The sequence below is a fragment of the Micropterus dolomieu genome, linkage group LG10 (genome assembly GCF_021292245.1).
Source record: "Micropterus dolomieu isolate WLL.071019.BEF.003 ecotype Adirondacks linkage group LG10, ASM2129224v1, whole genome shotgun sequence".
In the NCBI taxonomy this organism is placed as follows: Eukaryota; Metazoa; Chordata; class Actinopteri; order Centrarchiformes; family Centrarchidae; genus Micropterus; species Micropterus dolomieu.
Window position 1 is genome coordinate 11,857,931 of NC_060159.1, and position 26,896 is coordinate 11,884,826.

Consider the following 26,896-nt stretch of genomic DNA (forward strand, 5'->3'; position numbering starts at 1 on the left):
TGGCTGACAGGCAGAGTGTGACAATATGGGTAGCTGCGTTTCATTCGGGTGAAGTAAAGAAGCAAAATATGTTTCCACAAGAAAGAAATGTTCTGCATTTTCAATAAGCAGCTGCATTACATTTCAGTGTAAATTGGCATTTACATTCATCTTAATGTTTCTAGTTGGAACTTTATGGGCCCTTCTGTTTTGAGGACCATTTTATTTGATTTCAAAGTCTCATGTCCCATAAAAGTAAATGACTGAAAAAAAGAAATAAACAACTGTACAGTAGTTTTCATCACGCCACATATGTTTTATTATCTGTAGTGGCGTTGTCGTCCATTTTTGACATAGTGTGACTTTGTCAGAGGAAAATGGTTTAGCAATGTTTTCAGCGGCTTAATGTTTCAGATAGTGTGTTTGTTTTTACTGCCTCAAACATTTAAGTGGAAAAACTGTCTCTGCCTTTTCAGACCATGAATCATCTTTTATGTGCCCTTGTTTTTCTTTTCCTGATAGACGATGATCCCCAGGAGGTAAAGCCTGCTCTTCTTTCACCGCTCTGGTGATCTCTTCCTCCTGCTGCAGGACAGTAATCAGTTAACTGGAGGGGCAGGAGCTCATTTCCTTCTCTTTCCATCTTATTGAATACACTTTCAGTTCTTTTTTTATGACTTTGTATTGGATCTCAGTATGAAGTTTTCCATGGCAGTAACCGCCCAGTAGAGACACTGAGTCTATGGCCAACAAATTTTCACTGGCTGAGGTGTGTTTATCTGTGTGGTTTTGTGACATTATTAAAAAAGTGTTATGTCCTTGGAGTGGTCGAGGTTAAATGACTTTCGGTTGATGCAAGCTGTTGGTGGAATCTCCTGCATCTTAGTATCTGGGAGAACTGAGGAATTAGGGCACAGCCGCTCACTTTAACCTCCGATTGAAATAACATGCACATAAACAAAACTGTCAGGGGGAAAGAAAGGCAGAGTGAGGGAGTGGAGAAAAAGAGTGGAAAGATCTGTGAAGAATGTAAGAGACACAGAATCTTAAAGTAATGATTAGATGTAGTGCAAAAAATACATATCATAGAACAGGGTTTCATGTGTTGTGCTTATTAAAGACAACCCTAGTAAGTAATGCAACTAAACAAACTATAACATAATTCTGTGGTTCAATTGCAAACCCATCCAAACCTGAATATGTACTCCTTAATCCCTGCAGACCAACAGTTGAGAGAAATTTTAGCAAAAATAAATAAATATAAGAATAATAAGCCATTCACCAAGAAAACTGTCATTTAACATTAGTAAGGAAACCAAACTCTCAAACACAGCTGCATCCATTTCCAGATGTCACAGCCATGCTTGAACTTCAGCTCACACATCCATATTGTTACTCTATGAAAATCCAATCTGTCTCACCCTAAATTACCTTTGTCCCCGCTATCATTCCCCTGTCTAACTATCTTTGTCCCTCTATTTCCTTTCTCTCTCTCCCCAGATGTCTGCTCACCAGCAGCGTGCAGATGGCTGAGAGGAGCACACACACAAACACCCAGACAGACACACACACAAACATACATGCACAGTATCACAGAGTGACCCTGCTGCAGCAGGGTTCTGGGACTTTTGTCCCCAACTTTAAAGATTTCTCTCTGTTTTAATTTTTCCACATCTTCTCACTGTCTATGACCACATCAATATGAAACAGATGCCCCTAGAGCACATGTGACTGCAGGCTAACATGGGTTATGGTCAGAGAAGGTCAGGAATTTGGCTGTTTCTCCACTCTAATCGGATTAGTGTTTCTTTTGTGTGTGTGTGTGTGTGACTAATGTGAAAGTGATTAGACTGCAGCTTTTAGCCCAATGAATGAGGGAAGTTTGTAGTAAAAACAGGGTTGATTGAATAATCTTTATTAATGTTTAGTCAGTTTCTCTCTGTGTGTAGAATTGAATATGATTCATCCCAGAGCTTAAAAGAAATAAATGCTCAGGTATGTATTTTTAATACATGTTCAGCCTTTAATAGCTGTGTTTCAACTAATCATCTGATGATGTAGTAGAGGACCTCACAGCCACCTCTCTCTTTCTCTCAATGAAACACACACACACACACGCACACACACACACACACACACACACACACACCACTTACATAGCTACAGTCTGTTTTAATTGCATCCCAGAGCTGCACAGTTCTTTTTATCACATGGACAATTGCCTGTTGGCAAAGCTCCGCCCCCTTTAGTTACTCTTGCTATGCCTGTCAAGCTTTCCATTCTCATATAGCACATTATGCAGTAATAATGGTAGCAGATTTTCCTCTTGAATCTTTGTAATTTTTCGAACAATGGGTCCTTGGTTTCAGAGATAGGCAGACTAAAGCCGGACTCTCAGTTCTTGCTGGTGACGGTCAATTTTGTAAGCTGATATTATGTTGCTGGCAGATTTTAGCATCTATAGCTAGCTAGTTAATTCAACTAATTTTAGCTCCATTAATTTGTTGAAAACATTGTCTTTGTTTCCAGCTGACTGGTTTTAAAATGAGAAAACTGTAAAAAAAAAAAAAAAAGGTATTAAATACAGTATGCACTTTATGTTACATAACACATGATATTGTGCTAAAAGGTGAGACTAAAGCTACATGTCCCAGACAAAGAGTCAGCATCCTCACTTGTGGATTATACATGAAGAAACAGCATTGTTCTTGTACTTCCATGCAGAGCTGGTTAGTCCTAGTATTATAAGTATGATACGGAAACTATAAGATTAGACCCGTAGACCGTTAGCCTACATTGGGTATGGTAGCATCCAGGAATGGCTTCATCATAGTGTGAAAATTCAACACGGTGAATATGCTGTGAACTGGGATTGATTTTAGACATCACCTGTAACCCCAGAAAGTATGATGTGCTTCTTTTCTTGGAAGGAATGCTTGGTTAGGTTACTAGGTTGTAAGCTAGTTTGCAGCTTACTAGCCTAGTTAGAGCAGATAAACACATTGTTTAATCAGTTCCACACTTTTGCTCTTGTATTTTTGGCTTTGGAAAGGCTGAAAAACAAACAAACACAACCCTTCAAACGCTTTACATATGGAGAATTGCTCTTACTAGTGCGCCATGCCTAGTTAAGGTTGCTATGACTGGACTGAAGTTTTGCAAACTGTCAATTGGCTTCAATTCTCACATTTTACTGTTAAAATGGCAAGCAGTCTGTGTTGTTGCCATGGTGACAGGAAATCCGTGTGTGATGCCAGACCCTCTGACCTTGAGTAAACCGTGACCAGACCTTCTGCGTGGGTTCCCTCAGATTGACTTTTGATGGCGATATAACTGTCGGGGTTGTTTTCTTGACCTCCCTGTAGAAACACGTGTGTGTGCGTGTGTGTGTGTGTGTGTGTGTGAGTGTTGGGTAGGCGGGTAAGGGTAAAAGAGGGGTTGAAGGGGGGCCAAGGAAGGTGAAAGTAGGGTCAGGGGGCGGATGGACGAATATGTTTCAGAAGATGTGAAACTTTCTGGGCCTCATGAGTAAATATAGCCCTAGCATGAGATGAGAGAATACTTCGAAGTGTATGTGTGTGAGCATGTCGCTATAGACATCACACTTACTTTCCCATAGTACTCCTGTCCAACTCCTCCTGACCATCACCTTGGAGTTCCCATCTTTGAGATGATAAATAATTGGCTCAGATCATCTATCAGGACATGAGAGGATTCCAGCCATGAAAGGATAAAGTGTTTGGTCAGATCTACAGCTTTTTGCTGACACTTTGCCCTTTCCTTCACACCCTCCTCTCAGCAGTCTGTCTCCCTTTGTTCTTCCTCCACTACTGACCTTTGACCTCAAAGCCCTTGCTGGGGTCATTTGAGAACCCTCAGTGGAAGGCCAGATATATCTTGCCAGGAAAACAAACAGTGAGTTTAGCGTCTGGACGTCACCTTCACATCAGACTTTAAAGAAGGTGTTGTCCAGGGAGAGAATAAAGGACACTTTGTGTTATAAAAAGGATAATTATAAAGGATGAATTGTACCATGTGCACTAAACTGTCTTAGACTTTGCAGAAATCAACCTTGGCAGTACCTTCTCAGTGAGAATTCAGAACAACTGATTCCCTTATTTTCTTTGAGATTTCAGTTCACAAGCAAACATCTGCAGTTAATTTATTTAGCCCATTATCACATATAATGTCTCCCTGGGCTTTACAATCCTTCATCAACAACATTTCCACAATCAGCCCCAACCCTCTTATTAATGCAAGGAGAATCAGTTAAAAAAATATTCCTGCTATGGCTGGGGGTGCAATAGTAACAGTACGTAAAAAATGTAAAGGAAGGAAATCATGACAATGATATAAATACAGAGTCCAGGAGCACCCAGGTAACCTACTGGTTAAGGTGCATAACATATAACTGTCTCTGATTTGATTCCAGCTGGGAACCTTTGTTGTCATACCATTCCTTCTGTCTCGTTTTTCCCATGTCTAGGTCTGCACTGTCAACTATCAAATGAAAATAAAAATGCTTTAAATTAATCTAAAAAGATTAGTAATAACACACATGTAAATATAACAAGAAATGTTCCAGAGGTTCAGGCAGGAGTATGAGTGGGTACATGTTAACATCAGCATGCTAACATGCTCTCAGTGAAAATGCTAACACATGTTGATGTTAAGCAGGCATAATGTTTATCATGTTTACCATCTTTTAGTGTGTTAGCATTCAAAAATTAGCTAATTAGCGCTAAACGCATAGCTGCTCCTTCTTCACCGCCTCCATCACCATCTGGTATGCTGCTGCCACTGCCAGGGAGAAGGGCAGGCTGCAGCGTATCATTTGCTCTGCAGAAAAGGTGATTGGCTGCAATCTTCCTTCTCTTCTGGACCTGTACGCCTCGAGGACTCTGAGGCGAGCAGGAAAGATTGCAGCTGACTCCTCCCACCCCGGACACAAACAGTTTCAGACTCTCCCCTCTGGCAGGAGGCTGCAGTCCATCAGGACCAAAACCTCTCGCCACAAAAACAGTTTCTTCCCGTCTGCAACTAGCCTCATTAACAAGGCCCGGGTCCACTACTGACACTCCCCCCTTGCAAACGATACAAATGTCTCTGCACATGTAAATACTGTTTCATCTCGTGTCGGGTACAGACCTGGCACGTCGCACATATTTGCTGTTGATTGTTGATCTTTGTTGTTGTATGTTTTTATGTTGTCAGTTTATGTATTTATATGTACACAATAATATCTTATGTTGCGTTACTTCTGCACGGCACAGAACCAGAATAATGCACATGTATATATCTGCAACGTTGTTCTTCCATTCCATATTTATATATTTCTACATTTATTTATGTTGACTGTATGTTTGTCTACGTGTAGCACTTTATCACCACAGCAAATTCCTCGTATGTGTAAAACACTACTTGGCAATAAAGCTCCTTCTGATTCTGAGAATGATGGGAATATCATCACTTTTGCAGGTATTTGGTCACAAGCCAATATCTTAGACAAAATTTTGTAGATGAAAAGTATAGATGATGTCTGATGAGAACTTTAATCACAAAAAAACACTTTTCATGACAACAATTTCATATATTAAGAGGCATACTTAAGTCAGTGCATGGAGGAAAATACTGGAGTAATTTAGTCAAGATTTGAGTCCTTCTTAGAAGCCACGCTGGTATTTTGAACAGAGGATTTTCATATCCTTTGTGTTGGGGCACAAACTCAGTAAAAACCCCAAATAACAATTGCTTTAAATCTGTGCAGCAATTTTCAGCTTCAAACTAATTGCTCTTGACATTTTACCTTCCAACAAGTACTAACCACAAAACATAGTTTCCTCTCTGCACATCAAGCAAGCCAATTTTCATAAGGGAACACTTGATGAGCACAAAAAACACCCAGTTTTTTCTATCTAAGGCATGTAAAAAAATTTAAACCAAAAACAAAACAAATCAAAACAATAAAGTTTCCATAAATCTCCAAACTACCATTACCTTAAATTATAGCAGGAATGCAGAGGAGAAATTTAAACAAAAATAGAAACACCAAAAGAGTCAGATATAGGAGAAAAGTGGGAAACAGAGCTGGAAAAAGGGTAAAACTTGGAGAAAATGCGAGAGTGGAGAAAAAAAGGGGGGTTGAAATTTTACAGTCTGGCTTTTCCAATTTCTTCATAGAAATGCAAACATGTTGGTGAACTGGGTTTGAATACCATGGTGGAATGGATATCGTCTGACCATTGCGGTCACACCATGGCTGTGGGTTACTTGACTGCAATTAAAAAAAACATTACTATGCAATTAGTCATTCTGTTTTTAAGGATTTTGCTTTTGTAAATGACCTGCAAACAACCGCCTACATCTGTTTTCCAAATCAGGCCATGCAGGGGCGGCACCATAGGTCAGCACAGAATTCAGGCAAACATCTGAGCAGGCAATCAGAAAAGGGAGTAACTTTTGTGCAGATTAGTAATGGTTGGATAGTAATCACTGATTTGTCAGACAGGTCAGCAAAGGATATTGATTTTGGCACTCTAACCTTCTGTAAATTCACGGTCTGATAACCTTCATAAATATAGATTCAATAATTGTTTTGAAATCAACCAAAAATTAAGAGAAAAAGAAAGACGGAAACTAACTTGTGGCTGTGGCTAAGATTGGATTGCCTCTTAATCAAAAGATTGGTGGTTCAGTCCCCGGCTCCTTCAGGTGGCATGTTGACTGTGACTATCTTAACATGCAATATTGTTGACGAAAAGTGACAAGACAAAAATTTAGTTCATAAAATAAAAACGTTAAATATTACAGGCCATATTTTCTCCTTCTAAATTTTCACTTGAACAGTGTTTATTCAGCGGTATTTCTTTCTTCCTGTGTTTTGAATGCTGGCCGACCAGGGAGACACCTGGTGCGTGAGGAAAACGTTAGACTAAAATGATAAATATCTATTTTAGAAAGTTAGAAACGACTAAAATGATGGTTAAAAAAATCAGACTAAAATACTTTTGATTTTCTTTTGACTAAAATATCCAGACTTTTAGTCAACTAAAACTTGATTAAAAAATAGAATACAGTGGATTAAATATGACAAAAACTAAGAAGGACATTTGACACAGGATTAAGACTAAATTTTAAAATGGCTGACAAAATTAACACTACATCACGTTGAGTATCTGAGCACCAGCAACACAAGCGCAAGCAGTTTTAAAACTAACTTGCTTTTGATTAATGAATGTAAGATAATCACTTTGTTTGCTGTGGAAACATGCCAGAGAACATGCACATGCTTTGGCAGCAACATCTGCTGACACAGCTCACAGTCACACACAGACATGGTCATGCACGCTGCATGCTTTCCATGTATGCTGGTGCTTGACAATTACCTGGAAATGTGAGGTACAACCACCTCTGATCCTGAAGTAAAACTCACTTGTTCTGTCCTTTTTTTTCATTAGTTGATAATAACAAAATGTTGATTAGCTTGCTATTTGACATTCTTTTTGATGGCCATGAGATTAGCCGGTACAATTAACTAATGGTAGAGCAAGAGTTGGATTAAAAAAATGATTCATTTGGCTGATTTTGTCAAATCATGAAGTGAATTACATTGTGTGCAGAATAACTCATCTCCCAGTATTAGCTCATTAGTGATATACTCTATCTCAAACACTGACAGAACTACTAAGACAGTAAGAGACTCAAAGTCAAGGAGGCTCAAGACGATCCAAGCTCCCATCCCCTTTGTAATTGATAGAGTTCAAAGTTCACAAAACTCCCACTGACATGCCTGTATGTGCTAGCTCTCTGTCAAGGCAGGACTTTGGTGCATCAGTTACAATACTGATTATGGATAACTAAGGGATAGTGTAAGGTATGTCAGAACCACCAGAAAAAAATATGTTAAGCCGGTATCCACAAGGTTTTTAATCAATAAAATCTTTATATCTATCTCTGTACATCTTATATAAATTGCACAAACTGTCACATCGACCTACACTATCAACAAATATAAAGTAACTCCACTTGCTAAATGCTAACATTAGCAAAAGTATGAGCACAATGTTAACATGCCGACAATGACAATGCTAACATGCTGATGTTTAGCTGGTATAATGTTTGCCACAATCACCATCTTTAGCATGTTATCATGCTAACATTTGCTAATAAGCAAATTCAAAGCACAGCCGTACATCATGGAGCCCAGTCAGGTTTATGTTGGTGTTGGCCTGGAACACATACCAGCAGACGAATGGGAATAATTTAATAATGCAGGCATTTTGAGAAAGATGCTCTGCCACCAGGGGGTATTTTCATAGATCATACCTTGACTTGTTTGCATTTTCCATAGCCTACAAAGTGGACCAGTAAAGTAAATGGGCCACAATTGCAAACATCCAAAAGTCACAAAGCTGGCCCCTGTAAATAGGCTAGTAAATGATAAAAGCAGGCCATGTTTACTGAATCCACATGTATCTCCTTGAATGGATCAATTACCGCATACATGGCCCTACATGTCACTCACAGAAGGTGCCACCCATTCATCAAGAATAAATATAACATACAATTATTATTATTATTATTATATTGTACATATTTTTATTGTATCTTTATAGTATATTTTTTCATATTTTTATTGTAATTTTACGTTCCATATTCTATATTTATGTTCTTTACTGTTACAGTACTTACAAATCCCAAGGCAAATTGGCAAACAGTGAAACCTACTTTGTAAGAAATCATATTCTGATAAATATGAAATATTCTAAAGATATAGATATAGAGATGTGGCTCTGAATTATCACGCGTTTTGGACTGGTCATGAAGGAGTTAAACATTGCTTCCTGTGTCCCATAGGTGGCGCTAGACAACACTTGCTAATTATATGTTGTGTATCAGTACTTGAAGTGTGGACCATGCCAACGCGTTCTCATCTCAGTGCGTCATTACCGACGCTTTCAGACAGCGTGACATGCATAAAGTCAGTGACTTAGGTTTAGACACTAACATTTCTGATGGTTATGGTAAGGGTAGGGGGCTTCGGGGGGCTGTCAATACCTTTAACATGAACGTAGCTAGCTAGCTAGTTTTCCGGTCTGTACGAGACTACCTCAAAAATTTGGGACATTTCAGAGAAACGTGGCTCGTCTTTAGGGGTCGCTAGCGAGCCATTTTGCCATGCCCATGCACGAGAACATAGGACACGTAAATTTTTGCAGGACTTGAATTATGTGCAAATTTTTGTGATCTTTCGAGCATGTTCAGGCCACCAAAAATATGCTTCATTTGCAGAAGAAACACAGAAACAGAATTCCTTCAATTTCAATAGGGTCCTTGCATGTTTCATGCTTGGGCCCCAATGGGGGCCCTGAAGGCACTGACAGGTAATGGCATTTTTGTGTCTTGTCATCCTTTGTTGGTTAGGCTACGATAAATTTCACACCATTTTTGTATTTTTATGAATGAAATGAATCATAGGTCTAGTAGTATCAGAATTTGCTACATGTGTAATTTTCCAAGTTTTGCTATACCTGATTTGGATGCATAACAGTGCATAATTTAAAGCAGAGAAAAACTTGTGACATAGCTTATGGTAAACATACAATATATATGTACTGTATACAAAATAGCATGGAAAAAAAATAAGCACAAACAAAGAGAGCAGCAATCTACAAATGGCGAGTACGGTCAGTGTGAGTAGAAATTTTTTTTTTTATAAATATTCAGTAAGTGTCGTAGTACCTATGAAAGGGTACATTTAAAATGTGAAAATATATGGTGATGACCAGAGCATAACAAGTGTCCATCAGTGATCAGATGATCAAAGGTTTTGTGTTCTGGTTGAAAAGCCATATGGCCTGGGGGGAAACTGTTTGTGAGTCTGGCAGAGCGTGATGCTCCGGTAACGTCTACCAGCCTGGGTGGTTGTGGTTTTTTATAATGTTTTCCCAAGGCATCGTGTGGTAGATGCCTTGCCTGAAGGAAGATGGCAGCTGACTATGCACTCTGCTGTCTTCACCACCCTCTGGAGAGCCTTACAATCGGGAATGCTCTCAATTGTCCAACTATAGAAGTTATCCTCAAGAAGAATAGGCGCTTTTGGGTAAATTTTACTGGTGAGTCTGCTTGCCTAGACCAGGTGATGTCGTCCTTGATGAACGCACCAAGGAACTTAAAGTTCGAGACACAGAACAGCTACAGCACAAAACATCTGCCAGTATGTTGTTTCAAAGCAGTCCTACAAAGTTTTGTTTACAAATCTGAAAGTTTTGCAAGTCCAAAATGTTGAGCTGAAATCTTGTGGGTGGGACCTACGAAAGACGCGTCTATTGGCCAGTCCCGATGGGAGTGACAGCTTGTTTACATCCACAGTTAGTCCATTGAGAAGACAGAATGGGAGAAAAGAAAATCAGTGCCGACTTAATAATAGCAAGAAAGCCATGTTTGAGCTGGTGCATGTAGATTGCTTTTTGACTGCAGTCAAGCGAATTTTCTTTTGTGGGTTTCTGGGTTTCTGGTTGGGCTACCTTCTGTTTAGATTTTGATGTATGTCTATTCATGAAGTTATGCAGGGTTTGGCAGTAGCGTCGCTACAAGTAGCGCCCTTACTAGTTTAACTACATTTCTCAGTAGCTTTGTGGTAGTGTCGCTGTATTCTGAGTCAAATAGCTCTTCAGTTACGAAACTCTTTTATTGAGTAGCGCGGTAGCTTCCACGCACGCTACATTTTCCCAAGCATTTCTGAAGGATCAGTAAGTGACGCCACCGCCACACACGGCCCTGTATGTGCAGCCAGCAGAAGCGCTTCCTTGGGCTGATGTCTGCGACTTTGCTGCAGGGGAATAAAGAAACGTGCGACTGAGTTTACTTTCTATTGTGATAGTTATTGTATCACCTCTAATGAGAAGGATCAGGGTCCAGCCTGGACACCTCTTCCTCTAGTGAAGAGGAAACTTTGATATGTAGTGGCAGAAGCTTGCCCAACACTGCAGTTATGGTACGTACACACTATACATACAACATTTTGGATTTACAAAACTTTTGGATTTGTAAACAATTTTTAATTACAAATGTGGATGATTACAAAAGTGTGGATAGTTTTGCTATTAAACCTTTTTTTCTTGGTTGCATAATAAAGACACAAAAGTAACTCCATATAAGATAAGTAATTTACACAGCTGGATCCAAACTAAGAGAATGAAGGCCAGCTGGACTTCTTTGATGAGGGTCAAACATCCATCTAAGGCCTTTTACATTACATAAACACATGTTGAGATAGGTTAGCATGATAACATCTTTGGTTTTATTTAAGGTCCCTAAAATGTGCTTGTCAAGTATATGTACATGTCTCTGGTTAATTGCAAAGCACTTCTTGGATTAACTTATACTGAACATGAGTAAATGTGCCCTATTATAGGTGGCTGGCCGTTTATTTCTGTCTGTATTAATAATATTGCTATCATCTTGCTGCAGCAGCTAGAATTTGATGTGAAATAAGAAGCTGTGTCAAATGGTGTAGCTTTGGATAAGTTTGTTTTGGTTTTATCTGGCCAGGAACATTGCTGTGACACTGGAACCAACAAACCCAAAGTCTGCAGACTTAGCACAATCTGCTTGTGTTTTTCTGACCAGCAGCACTAATAATGCATAACTCCTCAAAACATTCACCCGGGTTGCTGTTTGGAGACAAGCTGTTGTGACTAAGACTCTGTGATTGATTACACAAGAGTCTTTCATCACACAGAATACAGCCACTAAAACATTTCCCCCTCTTTCCACTATGAAGAAGGAAAAGCATTTCATTTTCAGAGAGCCTTCAGGAAGTGATAACATATAAATTGTCAATGCCGTACAGATATAGATCTGATGATATATGATAGTACAAAGCCGAATACTAAACATGCCCACATACGCACAGTCATTTCTGGAGGCCAGTTATAACTTTCCGTTTCCCCATATAGCGACAAAGCTATACTTAACCACATACAGGTGTGTTTTTGGCATGAGCAGCGAGCTGGCAGGTGTGTTTGTTATTACAATGTGATAATGACTATCATTACAGCCCAAGGTAAGAACAGGCATGTTAGCAGGAGACGGAGACGAGAGGAAAGCAATAATGCTTTTACCAGGATGTGAGCGCACAACTGGTGTTTCTGTGCCGTAAATGCATACAGAGCCACAGACTGACATTCATGCAGAGATACACACTACACAAACAGAAACCCACACAAATTAGCACCTTGGTGATTTAGATTTAGCTCCAAATGAAGGGCACCCATGCTGAAAATAAATGCCTATTACAGATTACCGTTATTTCATTGAAGAAGGAAAGTGCAAGTCAGTGTTTTAGACTATAGTTGCTTATAGGTAACGTGCAGCATAATGATAAAATGCTAAACCTATGAACTCATTCATGAATCATTTTAGAAAGCCATTTTACATTTAATAAAGCTCTTAAAATGCCCTTTATGATTCATAAATTATGTAAATGTATTTTATATTTATTTTACAGTAAGTAGTTTGCCTTTTTAAATCACCAGTATTTGTAAACACACACACACATACAGTGTGTACCCACGTACATAAGTGATATTTTCTCAGGCTTGCTCTCTCTTTATTTCTGCCGACTCACCATCTGGGGCAAATCCATCACAGCTTTTCAGTACCTTCTTGGTTGAAACAGGCAGATGTGTATAATATATTTACCCACACTTATCACTCACACTTATACATACACAAAAGCACACATCTTTGAATACTTATACTTGTGAGGGCTTTCACTATATTAGCTTCAAGCCTCAATCCTAATTCTGATCCTACGTTCAATCCTGAATCCGAGTCCTAACATAAACCTAGCCGCTGAGAAGTAAGGATAAGCAAAATGTGCTCATTTTTCTTTGGTTTTCTACGATTACAAGCACATTTACTTTTTATAAACACATGCATTTGAGACCCTGGTGTGCAGCAGCCAGACACTCAAAAAAGCTCCAAAGAAAGCATTATTTTCTAAAGTGTTGTTTTAATGGCTGGACTCTGGGCCAAAACAAATCATATGGCATAATCAACACTGACTGCACTGATAACAGCAAAAGTTTTTCAGTTTGTTCTTATCACATTTATGGAAATGATGATGTTAAATGCATGAATTTTATCTGGCTTGAATATTTAAAGTGAGTATTATTGCTGAGTCTTTGCACTCTTAGCGGCTTGTTCTGTAGCCAAAATCTTTAAAAGTCATCATGCACTTAAACGCCTGTAATGCTTCAACACAGAATGTGACAATTTAAGGGTTTGTCCCATCTTTGTACTTTCAGTACGCTGTCTTTTCTTGGCTTCACTTTTCTTGTGTGTGTGTGTGTGTGTGTGTGTGTGTGTGTATGTGTGTGTGTGTCTGTTAGAGAGCAATGTACCAGGTGTTATTTTGCAGGAGAGAGGTGACCAGCTTCTCATGGCTAGTAGTAAAAAAGACTATCTCTGAGCAGTCAAGCATAGTCTGATTAAAAAACTGGTACCACTTTCTAACCTTTATGTAGAGTTAAAACATTTTAACTAATGACTTTATTAATGGTAAATAAACCCATTTACTAATGCTTTTTTAATTAGTAAGAAGCTATTGAAGAGAACAATGTTGTAGCTGCCATTTGTCCTTCTCTGTCATGATCCTGTCTGTGTGTCTTGTTTGGGAGTCTGAGTTTAATTCCATGTCCTTAGTTCATGTTTTGGTATTCATTCCTGGTCCTTGTTTGTATTATTGTGATCAGGTCTCCTCTGTACTCTGTGTTCTAGTTCTGTGTTCTCGTTTAGGTTCTGGTTCTTTGTAACTTGTGTGTGTTTCTGTCTTCTTGGTTATTCACTCTGCCCCATGTCTGCTTGTCTAGTGTTCTCTCTGTTTCCCCCTGCTGTCTCTCTGCCTGCCTGCTTGTCTCTCTGTCTCTGCCTCGTTAGCCCTGATCCCGCTCACCTGTGTTGCTCCCGCCCCGCTCGTTAGTCCCTGTGTATATGTATGCCTGCTTGTCTCTCCAGTCTTTGTCACGTCCTTGCGTCTAAAGTTGAGTGTTCCTGCCTGTTCCTTTGTCTTCCTTGTTCTGGATTATTCCCTGTGTTTCGGATCGCCTTGTGTTTGTCTTTGTTGGACTTTGCCTCGAGCTCCTTGTAAGCCTGTTTAAGTTAGTTTTTTGAATTAATAAACATTTTTGAACTGCAACCTCCTTGCCTTGCCATTGTCTGGGTCCTCGCCCCAGTCTGCACTCAGCGCCCCAATCCGTGACATCCTCAAGCACGAAAGTTGATTAGTCTTTTTAGCTAGCTCTTTACAACTACAGACCTGTTGAATTATTGTAAGAACCATATATTGACCTTTGTAATGGCTTTGTTATTGATGTTAAGCCCTTCTGCTTTTTATTAGGCAGCCCTAAAGAGTTTAACGAATGGCTTTATTAATGGTTAATAATTTACTCATGCTTTACATGGCTTATTAGAGAGTGAGAAGCCCATGACCATTTGTTAATGGTGTACTAACATTCACAGCTGCGATATTGTTGAATATTTTCACGTTGCCGTGATGTGTGAATATTTTATATGCCTAGTTTTATTAGGATAATGATCAACATGTTTATTAGAATAATGTTTAAGGTGTTTATTTAAAGATACTCTGAACCTTAAGGTGCAGCTTTCTTGCTCAGCTTCGCTGTGGCCTTCACATTTCTGTACGAAGACACAGACTTCGGACTTCACAACAACACACATACCTCACATTGTGCAAAGACACACAAACCCAGACAGTAAAACAATGTTGCTAATTGGCTGGAGGAGAAGTTAGGGTGACAACCATGATTCAAAATTACTTCGACACCCTAACGAGAGACAATGAGGCCTTGTTGGATTCTCACATAAAGTTAATAGTAACTGGAGTCAGGCTCGCTAAGAGTAAACTAAGATTTATAAACATAGGAGGCCTGGGTAAGAAGGGCCTGATAAGTGTAGAAGACTAGATTTATAAATACAAAGGGGCCCTTGTGAGGAGGCTGCAACTCCGAAGGCTCTGAAGGTCATTATGTGATACAGTACTACACAAACCTGTGTTATGTTGATGTTAATTCTCTTTTGTCTTATGCACATACACTTTTCACTCATGTCAAGATGATGTCTTATTTGTGATGTCACATTTCTGTGTTATTTCTCTAGAAGTGTTGAAGTGAAAAGTGAATACACTATTGTTTTAATATTGAATATGTGTGGAGGTGGAAAAGGTGGTCATTGTCATTGTGAGCATGTTAGCATGCTAACGTTAGCGGTTAAGTCAAAATATCATTGTACCTAAGTACAGTTTGACCGATCACACGATGATCGATTTATGGTTGTCAGGAATGACAGTAGCGGTGGAATAATCAAAACATAATGAATTGTATTGGTATGTAAATAAAACATTTTTACTACAATAAACCCACGTTTAACTCTACACACTGGAGATGGGCTTGTTATTTCAAGTGTCCAACACTGTGTAGAAACGAGAAAATATAAATATGTACAATCACATTTCCTATGGGTGGCGCCAATGTTATTGTACTGAGTATACATGCTGAGCTTCATTTCACAGGTTTTCATGACTAGACTGAACATAGTGTAAATGTGTTTATCATATGCATGTGTTTATTATATGTGATAAATGGCATTTAATACAAAGCTTACAGTTTATAATGGTCACCTTATAATACCTATGGTGCTCAGTTTCTCATTTCTCAAGGAAAGCCAGTGAGATCAAATGCTTCCACTGCTTTTTTGGCTTTCCTCCTGCCTGTCCACTCTTTGTGGATTAATCCTCCTTCCTCCTCTTCATGTAAGTGTCACGGAGGTTTCTCTATCTGGGATACCTGTCAACTTTATTTTGATTATCAAACTGTAGAAATTGAAACAGCTGCGGGGGAAAAAAAACTTTTAAATAAGAAAGTTTGGTGTAGATAGGCTCATAGAGATAGATGCTCTCCAATTTTTAAATTGAAGTGTGATTTATTCACACATTATTAACAGGCCTGTAGTCTAGTTCTTGTGCTGTATGTCTCTCTAAGTTCAGCGGCTGGTTTCTGCACTGCAACAAGCCAATCTGTATTCCAGCGCCGGTCCTGATCCAGCTGGCCAAATTATTTATGCATAAACACTTAAGATTAGGGATGAATCTGATTTATTGCTACAGCCAGCCAGTTGTTTGGCATCTGATGTCACTGAAAACTCTCTGGTTGATTGGTTTGCTCCACAAGTATGAATTATTATCATTGTGTTGCCTAAAAACCAAGAGGATTAAGTTTTGCTTACAGCTGCTATTCATGATCTTTAAAAGCACCATCATCCACAACTGTTTCACACTGAAAACTAGACACTCACTTAAGTTTTGCTGTAACTCAAATACACAGACAGCACAAATACACAAATGTGGACAAGCATGCCCACGCACACACACTCTTTTTTTCCCCCTGTCCATCTCACTCCATGTCTTTGGCTCTCTTTCACACACAGACAGACACACATCGTTGTTTCTCACAGTCTCGTCTTGCTGTTGTTTGATTTACTCAGTGGCCTCTGACCCTGGCTGGGCTGAGCTGGATGGACTCTGGATTGGCCCTGCTGCTCCTCCAACTGGCTCGTATCCAACATAACCCCGCTGGACCCGAGTGTGTGGCTGTGTGTGTGTTTGCATGTCTAGATACACATCTTCAAGTGCTATTAATTTCTGTGTCACTCTGTGGTTCAAAAAGCACAGGTATTATGGGTAATACCTTTCTGTTATTGATTTTATTTGCCTACTAAAACATGCTATTATTCTATTGTGTTTTTGTGTTTTGTATTTGTTAAAAGCTGCACTTAAATGAGTTAAACTAAATTAAAATGTCTTCATGTACTTCTACAGAAATTGAAACCTCTTGTTCGTGCTGCACCCATAATTCCAGTGTTTTACAAGCTTCTAACCGGCCGTTTGTTGTTATTCATTTCTTGATGTTGTGAAGCTTAAATCCATTAAAGTTGGCAACAGTGAAGTGACTCCATCTGACATTTGCCTGTGAAAATACCCACACACAGCCTTAGAGCATAAGAGTGAGAAAGTTAGAGTTCTATTTATTAAAACACTAGATGACTACTTCAGTAATATAAAAAAATACATTACACTGAAGGAATATTGCAAAAACTAGCTAATTAATTTGATTATTGCCATTCTATTTAAAAGACAAACTCAATAAAGCGAATACACAATAAATGACAGAGCATCCTTTGTGATCCACTCTTGCACTTTAGCCCACTTGTTTTTCGCACGACAACTCCTTCAGATCTCAGGCCTTATCTGTCTGATGTTAGATTATGGAGGCTTATCATGGTGGCCCAAATATGACTATTATTTCTTTTAGAAAATCATATCCTCTGGGAATTTTAACAGACGTTTTAATTTTACTCATCAGATCCTTCTGCACAATATGGATGTTGATCATAGCTTTTATCTATCTGCCTCACCAATCTGAATCAGTGCCTGGAAAGCTAAAACAAACCAGTGTGGTGATATAAGAAATAACTAAACCTGTAGTGAATAAATCTGTCATCTCTTCTTGGACAAGATAAATCACAAAGGAATATATTGTATTTATATTTCATTGATGGCTCTTCTTAAAGTCATGTCTGTGGTATTTCTTCAAACATACGTCTGATCTTTGAAGGCGGTCCATGTCTCTGAATTTTTAAAACAGATGTGGGCTTTCCCACTTTTCTGCCTCAGTCCCAAAACACTGAGTGAATGATGACACTCACTGTGGGTTACAACTTCTTAAAGCAATTTTTTGACATTTGGGAAATACGCTTTAGCGTTCAAGAGTTAGATGAGAAGAGACTCCCTTTTTTGTGGGGTCAATATGAAGCTAGACCCAGCAGGTTTCTAGCGTTGCTCAACATAAAAACTGGAAACAGCTAGCCTGGTTCTGCCCAGTTTCCAAACAAATCTCCAAACCAGCACCTTTAAAACTCACAAAATAATAAAGATACAGACAAACAAGATGTTACGTGTTAACTTGTGAGCTTTTGAGGTGCTGGTAGGTGGATTTTTTTACATTTGGCCAGAGTCAGGCTAACTGTTTCCCTTTGTTTCAAGTTTTTTGCTGAGCTACGCGAACCACCTGCTGGAATGAGAGGAATGACGTTTTGTTTTTATTCCAAAAATGTTGCTGTTGTGCTTTGGACAGCAGTGCAGTTCTAGGACATTGTTTACGTTTTTCCACGGGCTGGATATTGGTTGGATGAATACTGAACCGGTTATTATTTCAAGATAAGCAAGTGTTTTAAAAGTATATTAAGAACCTAAATAATTGCAATTCCCCCTTTTCCAAATCTTTGACCCTCTCTGTTAACTGCACAGGTCCTCAGCTCAGCCCACCTGTTAAGACGCTACATTACTTAAAAGCACCATAGTAAAACACTCCCTGAGCTGCCTGTGTATTTGGGTTACCTATTTTGCTTGTTGTGCAACACACTAAATGCCTCAATCCCTTGTTCTCAGTTCCCTCTAAGCCCTTGATAAGGAAGTGGACTAAATTTTTTGTGTCCTTTCCAGTGAGAGTGACCTAAAAGACTACTGGAGATGATGGGGGAGGTATGTGTTACAGTACAATAGCTAATAAATCTCTCTGCAGTAACCATACCAGAGCACTGAGAACATGTTTATGGAGGGAGGCTAATCAGCTTTCTTCAGATGGGCTAATGTCCTTACAGTGGCTGAGAGGGGGGCCTATATTTAGCGTCCACTCTCTCCCTCTTAACTGGGGATAACATTGGCCGTGTTCTCTTGTCCGTAGCTCATCTCTCTGCTTAAATTCACCAAGAAGTCCAGGTAGGTAGAGATGAAGGGAAATGAGCGAGGACAAGAAAAGAGAAGGAAAAGATGCATTAAGCTGTGTACTCACAGTGATAGTGAGAAAACAGACAAACAAGTTGCAATAGACATTGGACTTGCACACAGCAACTTATTAAAAACAGTGTGTCTGTCAAAGAAATAAGGTAAAGATTGAAGATAAACAAGAGAGGGGAAAAAAAGACAGTATAACAAAGACACAGGCAGAAAAATATCAAAGAGATCATGAAAGATAAACTAAGTCAAATATTTATGCTCAGTGTCAGCAGGGAAAGTGACATCTGGAGGCTGAGGCCTCCGGGCATTAAAGTGATGCAGACCTGCAGCCAATCTACTCAGTCAGTTACCATGTGTCACTGGAGTCCAAGGCTCTGCTGGTAGTAGGGTCTGTGCATGTACATGACATTTACCTGCTGCTGTAAATACACTCACAGCAAATGAAGTCTGGCATACCATGCGATGACGGTTGCTGACGCCCGTCGTGATGTCTCTTGGAGGGGAAATCCGTCACGTTCAGCTGTCACTTGCTGGCAGCAGCCACTGTGCCCGCTGGGATTATACGGGTACCTTGGGATGTTGACCTGATGAAGACATTTCCTCTGTCTGTCAAAGTCTGGACACTAAATCTAAATGCCAGAGAGGCTAAGCTGAGGTTCAGTAAGGTAAAACATCTAAGAAATGCCATGCAGATTGTTATTGTCACACATTACTGTGTGTAATGAGCAAGATAGCAAAAATTGAACTGAACAACTCTTGTATGATGGTCTTTTTTTGCTTTTAATTCTCAAGTTGGTCAACTTGAACACAATTAGCAGATCATTACTTTCGTGTCCAATCAGGACGGCAGTTAAAAACACATGAAGAACAGTGAAACAAATCTCTTTAGAGCAACAGAAACCCATATGAAACAGCTCAGAGCACACACAAAGTGAACACAAGTTAAATCTGCATCCCAGCATAGCCACCATGTCGTCCACCTGCACTGCTCTTCATCAGCCAAAATAACACAGATTCACACACACCACAAAATAGACTCAATGACACAGCTTTGACTCTGCCTGCTACATCGGTCAAACACAAACTGTACAAAAATAGAGATTGATAGAAAAATAGGAGATCTGACATCATGTTTGATAGAATATGCTGAGTCTCTTGCACTTGTAAAGCTGAACATGTACACCTGTTATTTTCATGATCACGAGCCAACTTGTCTTAGTGCCATTCAAATAGGAATGTGGTTGTCCTTATCTGTACTCTACATTTCCTCATTCTTTGGTGCTTTCTCATGCTGAGAAGAGATAAATTGTTGGCAGCTGTCATCTGCTCATGCAGCCCAAAGTTCCACACATCCCAAACTTTGACTCTTTTTACATAAAAGAGAAGATGAAATCTACATTGGCTAATATCCACTGAACTTTGGAGCTTCTCTGGCTTAATTGTTTTTTGACATAATCTCCTCTGCAAGGTGACTCTACCAGTAGCATGCCTTTACTTCACTCCATTCTGAAGTTTCTCTGCTGCTTCGTCACTGCATTCACAACCCAAGCTCCACCCACCCCTCTGATAAACAGGTTTGTTGTATCACTGCGTGGTCTGCAGATATTTGTAGACGTCTCTTGAACGTTTTCTCTTTCTCTTTCTCTCTTATCCATGGAAAGAAAACACACTTTTTACATTGCATAAAGCATGGCAAAATGATATTAAACTGCTTAAAACAATGCAAAAAAAAGACAATTTAATATATTTGATAATAAGAAGATATCAAATTAATATATCTATATATGTCTATTAACACTTTCCAGTGTAATATATTTGGGTTGTCCTTGTTTCAAAAAGCATTTCAAACACACTGCATATCTGTTTTACTGAAACTTAAAGCTGTGGAGTTTTTGACCAGTAGTAGCACTTTGGAGAAATAATTTTTCCAAGTGGGCCCCCCCGATTTGTTTGTATTATTTCGTGCATACGAGGACTCACTTGCCCAGGTGCAACCATGCAGTGGTTTATATCCCGCCATCATTCACTGCTATTCCACTGTAACACACAAGAAGCTTACTAATGCACCTTAAAATTTAGTAAAAATATGCTTGATCAAATGTTTTATGAGGACCCTCTTTATAGTATGTTATTTCTTATATCACCATTTTAACTTTCCTTAATTATCCATTTTATTTTAACGTTTACTACTTAGATCTGCTTACCTTGCTTTTCCCTTCAGTTCTCTTTCTTTTCTCCACACGTGCACGCCCACTCCTACCACACACAGTGTGTGTGCGGTAGGAGTGGGCGTGCACGGCTTGCCTCGCCCGGACCGTCTCGGTTTCTCTCTCCCTGTATCTGTCTGCTATGTTGACTTTCTTCGTCAGCAGTCGCCCAAAAAACACAATTCGTGTTTCTGTTTTCCCAGCAGCTCTTCTAATGTAATACCAGAGAAGTTTCTCTGCAGAGCAATTGTCAATAGACTGCACAGAGGGGGTAGAGCGAGGAGAGATCCTCCACCAGTTAATCAATCGCGGATTGGAATCGTTCTCTCGGACGGATAAAAAAATAAAATAAAAAACGCTAAAATGGGTTGACAGATATACTTTGGTGGCCCACCCAAGTAAAGTCTATGTGTGGATAACACTGATGGGTATCTTGGGTGAGTAACTAAGTAAATTTAAACGTAACTTTTTTTTTTTTTTTTACAAGAAAACCCCACAAGGCACCTTTAAGGAAGCTTGAGCATGTAGCTGAAATTGATTTTGATAAAGGACTGCATGTGTTGAAATTGCATTTTGAAATGCTTTATGGACAAACCTTTTACAAATTCAAGTACTTTTCATTATGTAGCATTTCATCTCAGATGACAGATGATTGGATTTCATTTCTGTGATTTTAACAAGCTGTTCACTGGACTACCTTATTTTGCAATCCAACAAAATTGCAGATAAGAGCTGTTATTCGCTCTCATTTGCTCTCCTGCTGCCAAAACCTTTCATTCTCTGTACATTTATGTCAAATTTCTGATCTGTTTTACTCTCGTAAGCATTTTTGATCCAACCTCCACCACCCCTTCTCTCTACAGATAATGAGATTATGTTGTTACTTCCTCTTAGTAATCAGGATGTGCGTTCATCCAGCAGGACTGCAGATAAGAACAGAATCTTCAACTAAACAATGTCAAAAATTAGTTGGTCCAAAACCTTCCTCGGTGTAAGAGACCTCAGCATACTGTAAGTAAACTATCTGTTCCACAGGACATTCATTATCATTCACTGAAAATGTCAGACAACTCAAGAGTTCTCTACGATAAAGAATCACAAAATATCTCTTCCCTTTAGGCTTTATCTAGGCACTTAAAGAAAATTATTCCTGTACAGAAATAAAGCATGCATTGTTTCGTTGTTGTTGTTTTTCCTCAGAATTCAGATAAAGTTGAGTATCAACTATCAATTAAGTAGATCTTTGGATTTGTAAACAGTATCCAGTTCCTCATTTTGCATCGTCTGTAAAAAGGAGTCAGAAAGGTTGCCATTGTTTGACACAAATCCAGTCTTCAGCACGCTATGTGTGTCCTCTATTACTCGCTGTGGCTTTTAGCAAGTCTGTTTTGGTTTTTAATTTGAAGAGGACGAGGACATTATGCACTTTCATCATTTTAAATGTGAGTTCCTGTGAGCTGTAACTCACAGGCTGTTGGCCGAGCTGTGGTTTGGTCTACTAAAATCGTTCTCAGCACTGATGATGGAACCCTAAAACTGATGGATCAGCCTCTCTCATTACGATCTCTCCCTGTGTGCTCCTGCTAAGAAAAGCCTTTCTCTGGCCTACTGCCTTGATCCTGGTTCCATTTCCCTCAATTTCTCATCTCAAAGAAGAAAAAAAAGATCATCATTCATCCCTTTCAAGGGGATATGAGTTCCACCAGTTACGCAAAAGTGCAAGAAGGTACACAAAGTTTAGTTACAGGGCAGCCACGTGGCGTACATGGGATGTTGCGGGGGAGAAAGGTAATGCTGAGGAGGCGAGGGAGGACAGGGGTAGACAGGCTGAACCTGCGCTACGTAATAGTTACTGAAGTTGCCATCTGAAACATAAGGAGCCGGCTGGTAGAAGCAGGTGACATTGGCAGCGTTGGGGATGGCGTTCTGCTCGGCCAGAACCCGCAGTGCCAGCGAAGAGATGAGGCTGAGCGTCTGACGCCTCTCGTGGCCCATCAGGCACACCGTGCTCTCCTGCACCACATCATACAGCGTGGCCAGATAGTCATACTTTCTGTCCTCCAGGTCTACAAAGTGGTTCTGCAGATAGGACTCCAGCTTCCTCCTCTGCTCGCTCACGTCAGAAAAGTCTATGAAAAAGCGCGAGCACATGTAGCGCTGCAGCAGTTTCATCTCACTGTCAGAAGCTGCACGGAAACCACGCACCAGCAGGTGGCAGTATTTAAGTAGACCCCCGCCTCGAATCTCCTCTGGGCTCCTCGTGCAGATGAGACGCTTGCGCAGGTGATCGAGGGCAGTGGGGAAATCGCCATAGACGCTCTCCCCAAGAATTGTGGGGTGGAAAGTGGCAGCCATGGGGTGCTCTGAGCATTCGTAAAAGAGGAGAAGTGAGTCCAGGCGGATCTGGAAGGAGTCCACACTGAACTCAAACTGCCGTCGAAGAGAGTCCACAAACTTCAGCTCCACGTTCTTGCCACGGTTGTTGGAGAGGGAGATTAGACTCCAGCGGTCTGAGTCATTGCACACCTTCACCATCTTCTGCACATAGGCCTCCTAAAAAGACACAAGTGAAGCATTAGGTGTGAAGAATGATCCTAGTGATATTGATCTAATGCAGTGAGTCTAATGTATCTCAGTCAATGACTGAAAACTGAAATCAAGAAATGCAAGACATAGTTGGATACACAAACATATATATACCTTTAACTATCTCTTAAGTTCTGTGTGTATAGCATGAAGGGACTACAAACTACATCATAAAAACATTTGATCCAACATACAGTAGGCCTACTTACATGTTTTCTATATTGAACTTATAGAGGTTACTGCAACATAATCAGAGCAAATAAAACAGGAATTACTTTTTTGAGTTACATTTTGGCAAAGAATATGTGTCAGATTTCCACACAGACTCCTACTGCCTTCTGTGCATCTGTTAAATAATTCCTCTCTGTTCCTCCTGCCACACCACATTAATGGGGTGTTAGTTCTTGCACCAGTGCATCATACCTTTTCTTCTTACACTTCTGAAACTCCCATTACAGCATGTTATCAGACACATGTTTAAGAGTGATTGGGTCTTACACGGAGATCTTCTACAAAATGTTAAAAACCAGTCTTAGTTTGATTAATGCTATTAGCAGATAAAAACCTCGATTTGGTCTGTTAGTAATGATGTTTTGCTGATCACATCTGTTGGTGGGCCATTAGTAGCCTGGGTAGTCGTCGGTATCCAGGTAACTGACGGCCGATTTATTAATGTGGCCCCAATTGGATTAGACCGAATCGTCTTTGAAATAGAAACCAACCTTTTGACTATTTGAAGGCTTATATCTCTGTGCAGGTTGGATGTATATAGGGCAGCCTTGTTTTTGTTTACATGTAGGCCTAATTTAAGTGGATTTGCAAACACAAAATAAAAATAAATTCATCCGCGTGCGATGCGTAATTAAGCGAGAAATGAAATAAAATGAAGAGGATAAATAAGATTCTACAGCATGTTCACTGTCTTTATTTTAAACTTTGAAAAGTTGGAGTCAAAATGTGCTTTGCAAACCTTATTATCTATATACTATATATGAGCCATATGGCTATAACGCCATGTAGTACAAGCCTACCTTTAGGGTCACTGGAGTGATCTTTTCTTTATTTACTCCCTCGGGCAAGAAGTCTAGAAGAGAGTCCAGAACTATATCTTTCACTATTTTAAACTCCATCTCTCCTTTCAGATCAGCGCAGAATATTAAGTCCAGATCCTTCCATCCCAGACCGCTGTCCTCGTGCAGGACGTAGCTGGCCGCAGAGCCGTTCAGTCGCACCTCCCGGACTTGTATCCGCTTTTCCTCCATGCGGCTCCGGACCACCTTCACGATATCCCGCGGCTTCACCTCCAGAGTGGGAAAGCTCCACCGTCCGTGGATGGGAATGGAGCCGGTTAGGATGGTGTCCAGCCGCTGAACTTGCTCCCAGTTGAGCACGCTGAGGTTGATGCTCTCCCCGTCCGAGCAGCTGTCCGCCGCAGCAGACTCAACACTCTCGTCCATGTTGAGAAGAGGTAGACAGAAGGATGTAAACGACAAAACTTTCCACTGACTCTTGCTGGAGTTGTGGCATCAGCTAGCTGCAACTTTCTGTAGAATTTAACGTTCAAAGCTGATGTCTGTCATAACGTCAAGATGCTGGGCAACGCGTCTCTACGCATGACGGAAAGAGCTAGCTGGGCGGTGTTATGCTTGTCCTACTTCTTACATAAAGTCTGCAGTCCAGACAAATTCAAATCATGAGTTCTCCAGACGGCTTAGTAACTGTCCAGCATTACTCCGCTGCGCGCTCCGCTCCGGCGCTGTCGCCAAACCCTGGAAAGCGAACATCAACTGTAAAGCTCGAAATGATTGTTCCTTACAGTGTCAGCTTTTCTTTACGTCCCAAAGGCTCAATGACGCATCCATCGCATCCGAGAAAACATTTCACCCACCGCTGAAGTTTCACTTCTGTCCTCGTTGGCTCACTTTTACGCATAGAATATGGCGCGTCCCTGCTGCGTAACAACAACTTTACGCATTGTTTTGAGATCTGCTACACTTTTCCACTGCACACCATCAGAAAGTGGTGTATGGCTGCTTTCCCCTCACATTTTGGCCGACTCCTGCTCGCTGATACTGCGTGATACCACATAGGTCCAACTTCACAGCTGCTGGAGAAGTTGTGAACAGTGTGCTTCCCGTTTGAGAAGCGTTGAGGGCGGGTCGGATTGATTGACAACCACCACCTACTAATAGCTGCCGCCGCCTCCCGTAGTTACTTTGAGTGGCTGCAAGCCCGGAGACGGAGGCGTATCTGGAGAATAGGCGTTACGTAAGAAGAGAAGAGAGACGCTGACCCTTAACCAAAACCCTATCTCGCTTTGAGTCGATTTCTCGGCACTCCTTTCACATTGCAGGATAAAATCACTCAGACATCCCGTACATGTCCACTAATTAATGAAGTGAGAGACTGATGAGCATTTACCTGGTGAGACAATCACATCATCATTTGGCTACTGCATAATGACAGTCTTCCTATGATTTTACAGTGTTGTGTATGAATGTTGAGTTAGTCTATTATAATTCACTCTGGATAACAGCATCACAAATGTTACGACTGTAAATCATTTCACTCTTATATTACAGTTACTCAGGAGTCTGATCATTCACAGGTGACGCTGGGAATGCACATCAAACCAACGCCCTCTAGGGGTGTTTTTTCACCCATCATCATTTGGCCCTGCTGGCGTTTTGTTTTGCAGCACCTCTTCAGTCTTTGGTTACTTTACAAACTTGGAAGCAAAATTGCAGAAATTTTGTGCAAATGCAATCTTGTATCTAATGCTATATATATTTAATAACAATCAAAACAAATCTGTGTTTGGTGCATGGTTGTGACGACCATTTATGATATGTAAGATGTAAGATGTCTGTCAGTGTGTAGTGTATAGGCCATATAGTCTCCGCAGGTTAGTTGTCATGGAGAATCTATCAGTGCAGAGCTTGGCACGTATATCTGCGTCACTGCAGACGAGCCCATAAACCAGCTTACTGCAGATTACCCTGTATCTGCAGTGACACATACTTTCACACAGACACACAAAAGCCCTGTCAAAAAAAAACTGTCAAACAGAGCATTTATAATAAATATTTGAGTACTTTGATGGGATAACTGAGCTGCACAATAACTAAACTTCTTCCACATTTTCACATACAATGGTTTGAAAACCTTTGACATCTGTATATTTGGCTGAATACATTCAGTATCTGATAAGAGCTTATCTGTTAAGAGCCATATAGGCAAAGATATC

At 40.2% G+C, this 26,896-nt stretch overlaps 1 protein-coding gene across 1 annotated transcript; it reads right to left on the reverse strand.

Moving 5' to 3' along the window:
* Window positions 1-19,615: 19,615 nt before the first annotated feature.
* On the reverse strand, window positions 19,616-25,764 carry LOC123978066 (terminal nucleotidyltransferase 5A-like). Its single transcript, XM_046061192.1, has 2 exons — window positions 24,681-25,764; window positions 19,616-23,616 (listed from the first exon to the last, which is right to left on the reverse strand). The coding sequence occupies exons 1-2, from the start codon at window positions 25,104-25,106 to the stop codon at window positions 22,801-22,803; spliced, it is 1,242 nt and encodes a 413-aa protein (XP_045917148.1). The 5' UTR covers window positions 25,107-25,764; the 3' UTR covers window positions 19,616-22,800.
* Window positions 25,765-26,896: the final 1,132 nt, after the last annotated feature.

Excerpts from the sequence above, each read along its gene's own strand:
- LOC123978066 (XM_046061192.1), bottom strand. The coding sequence starts at position 25,106 with ATGGACGAGAGTGTTGAGTCTGCTGCGGCGGACAGCTGCTCGGACGGG. Across the intron at positions 23,617-24,680 it reads TCACTCCAGTGACCCTAAAG|GAGGCCTATGTGCAGAAGAT; the intron begins GTAGGCTTGTAC and ends GTGTCTTTTTAG.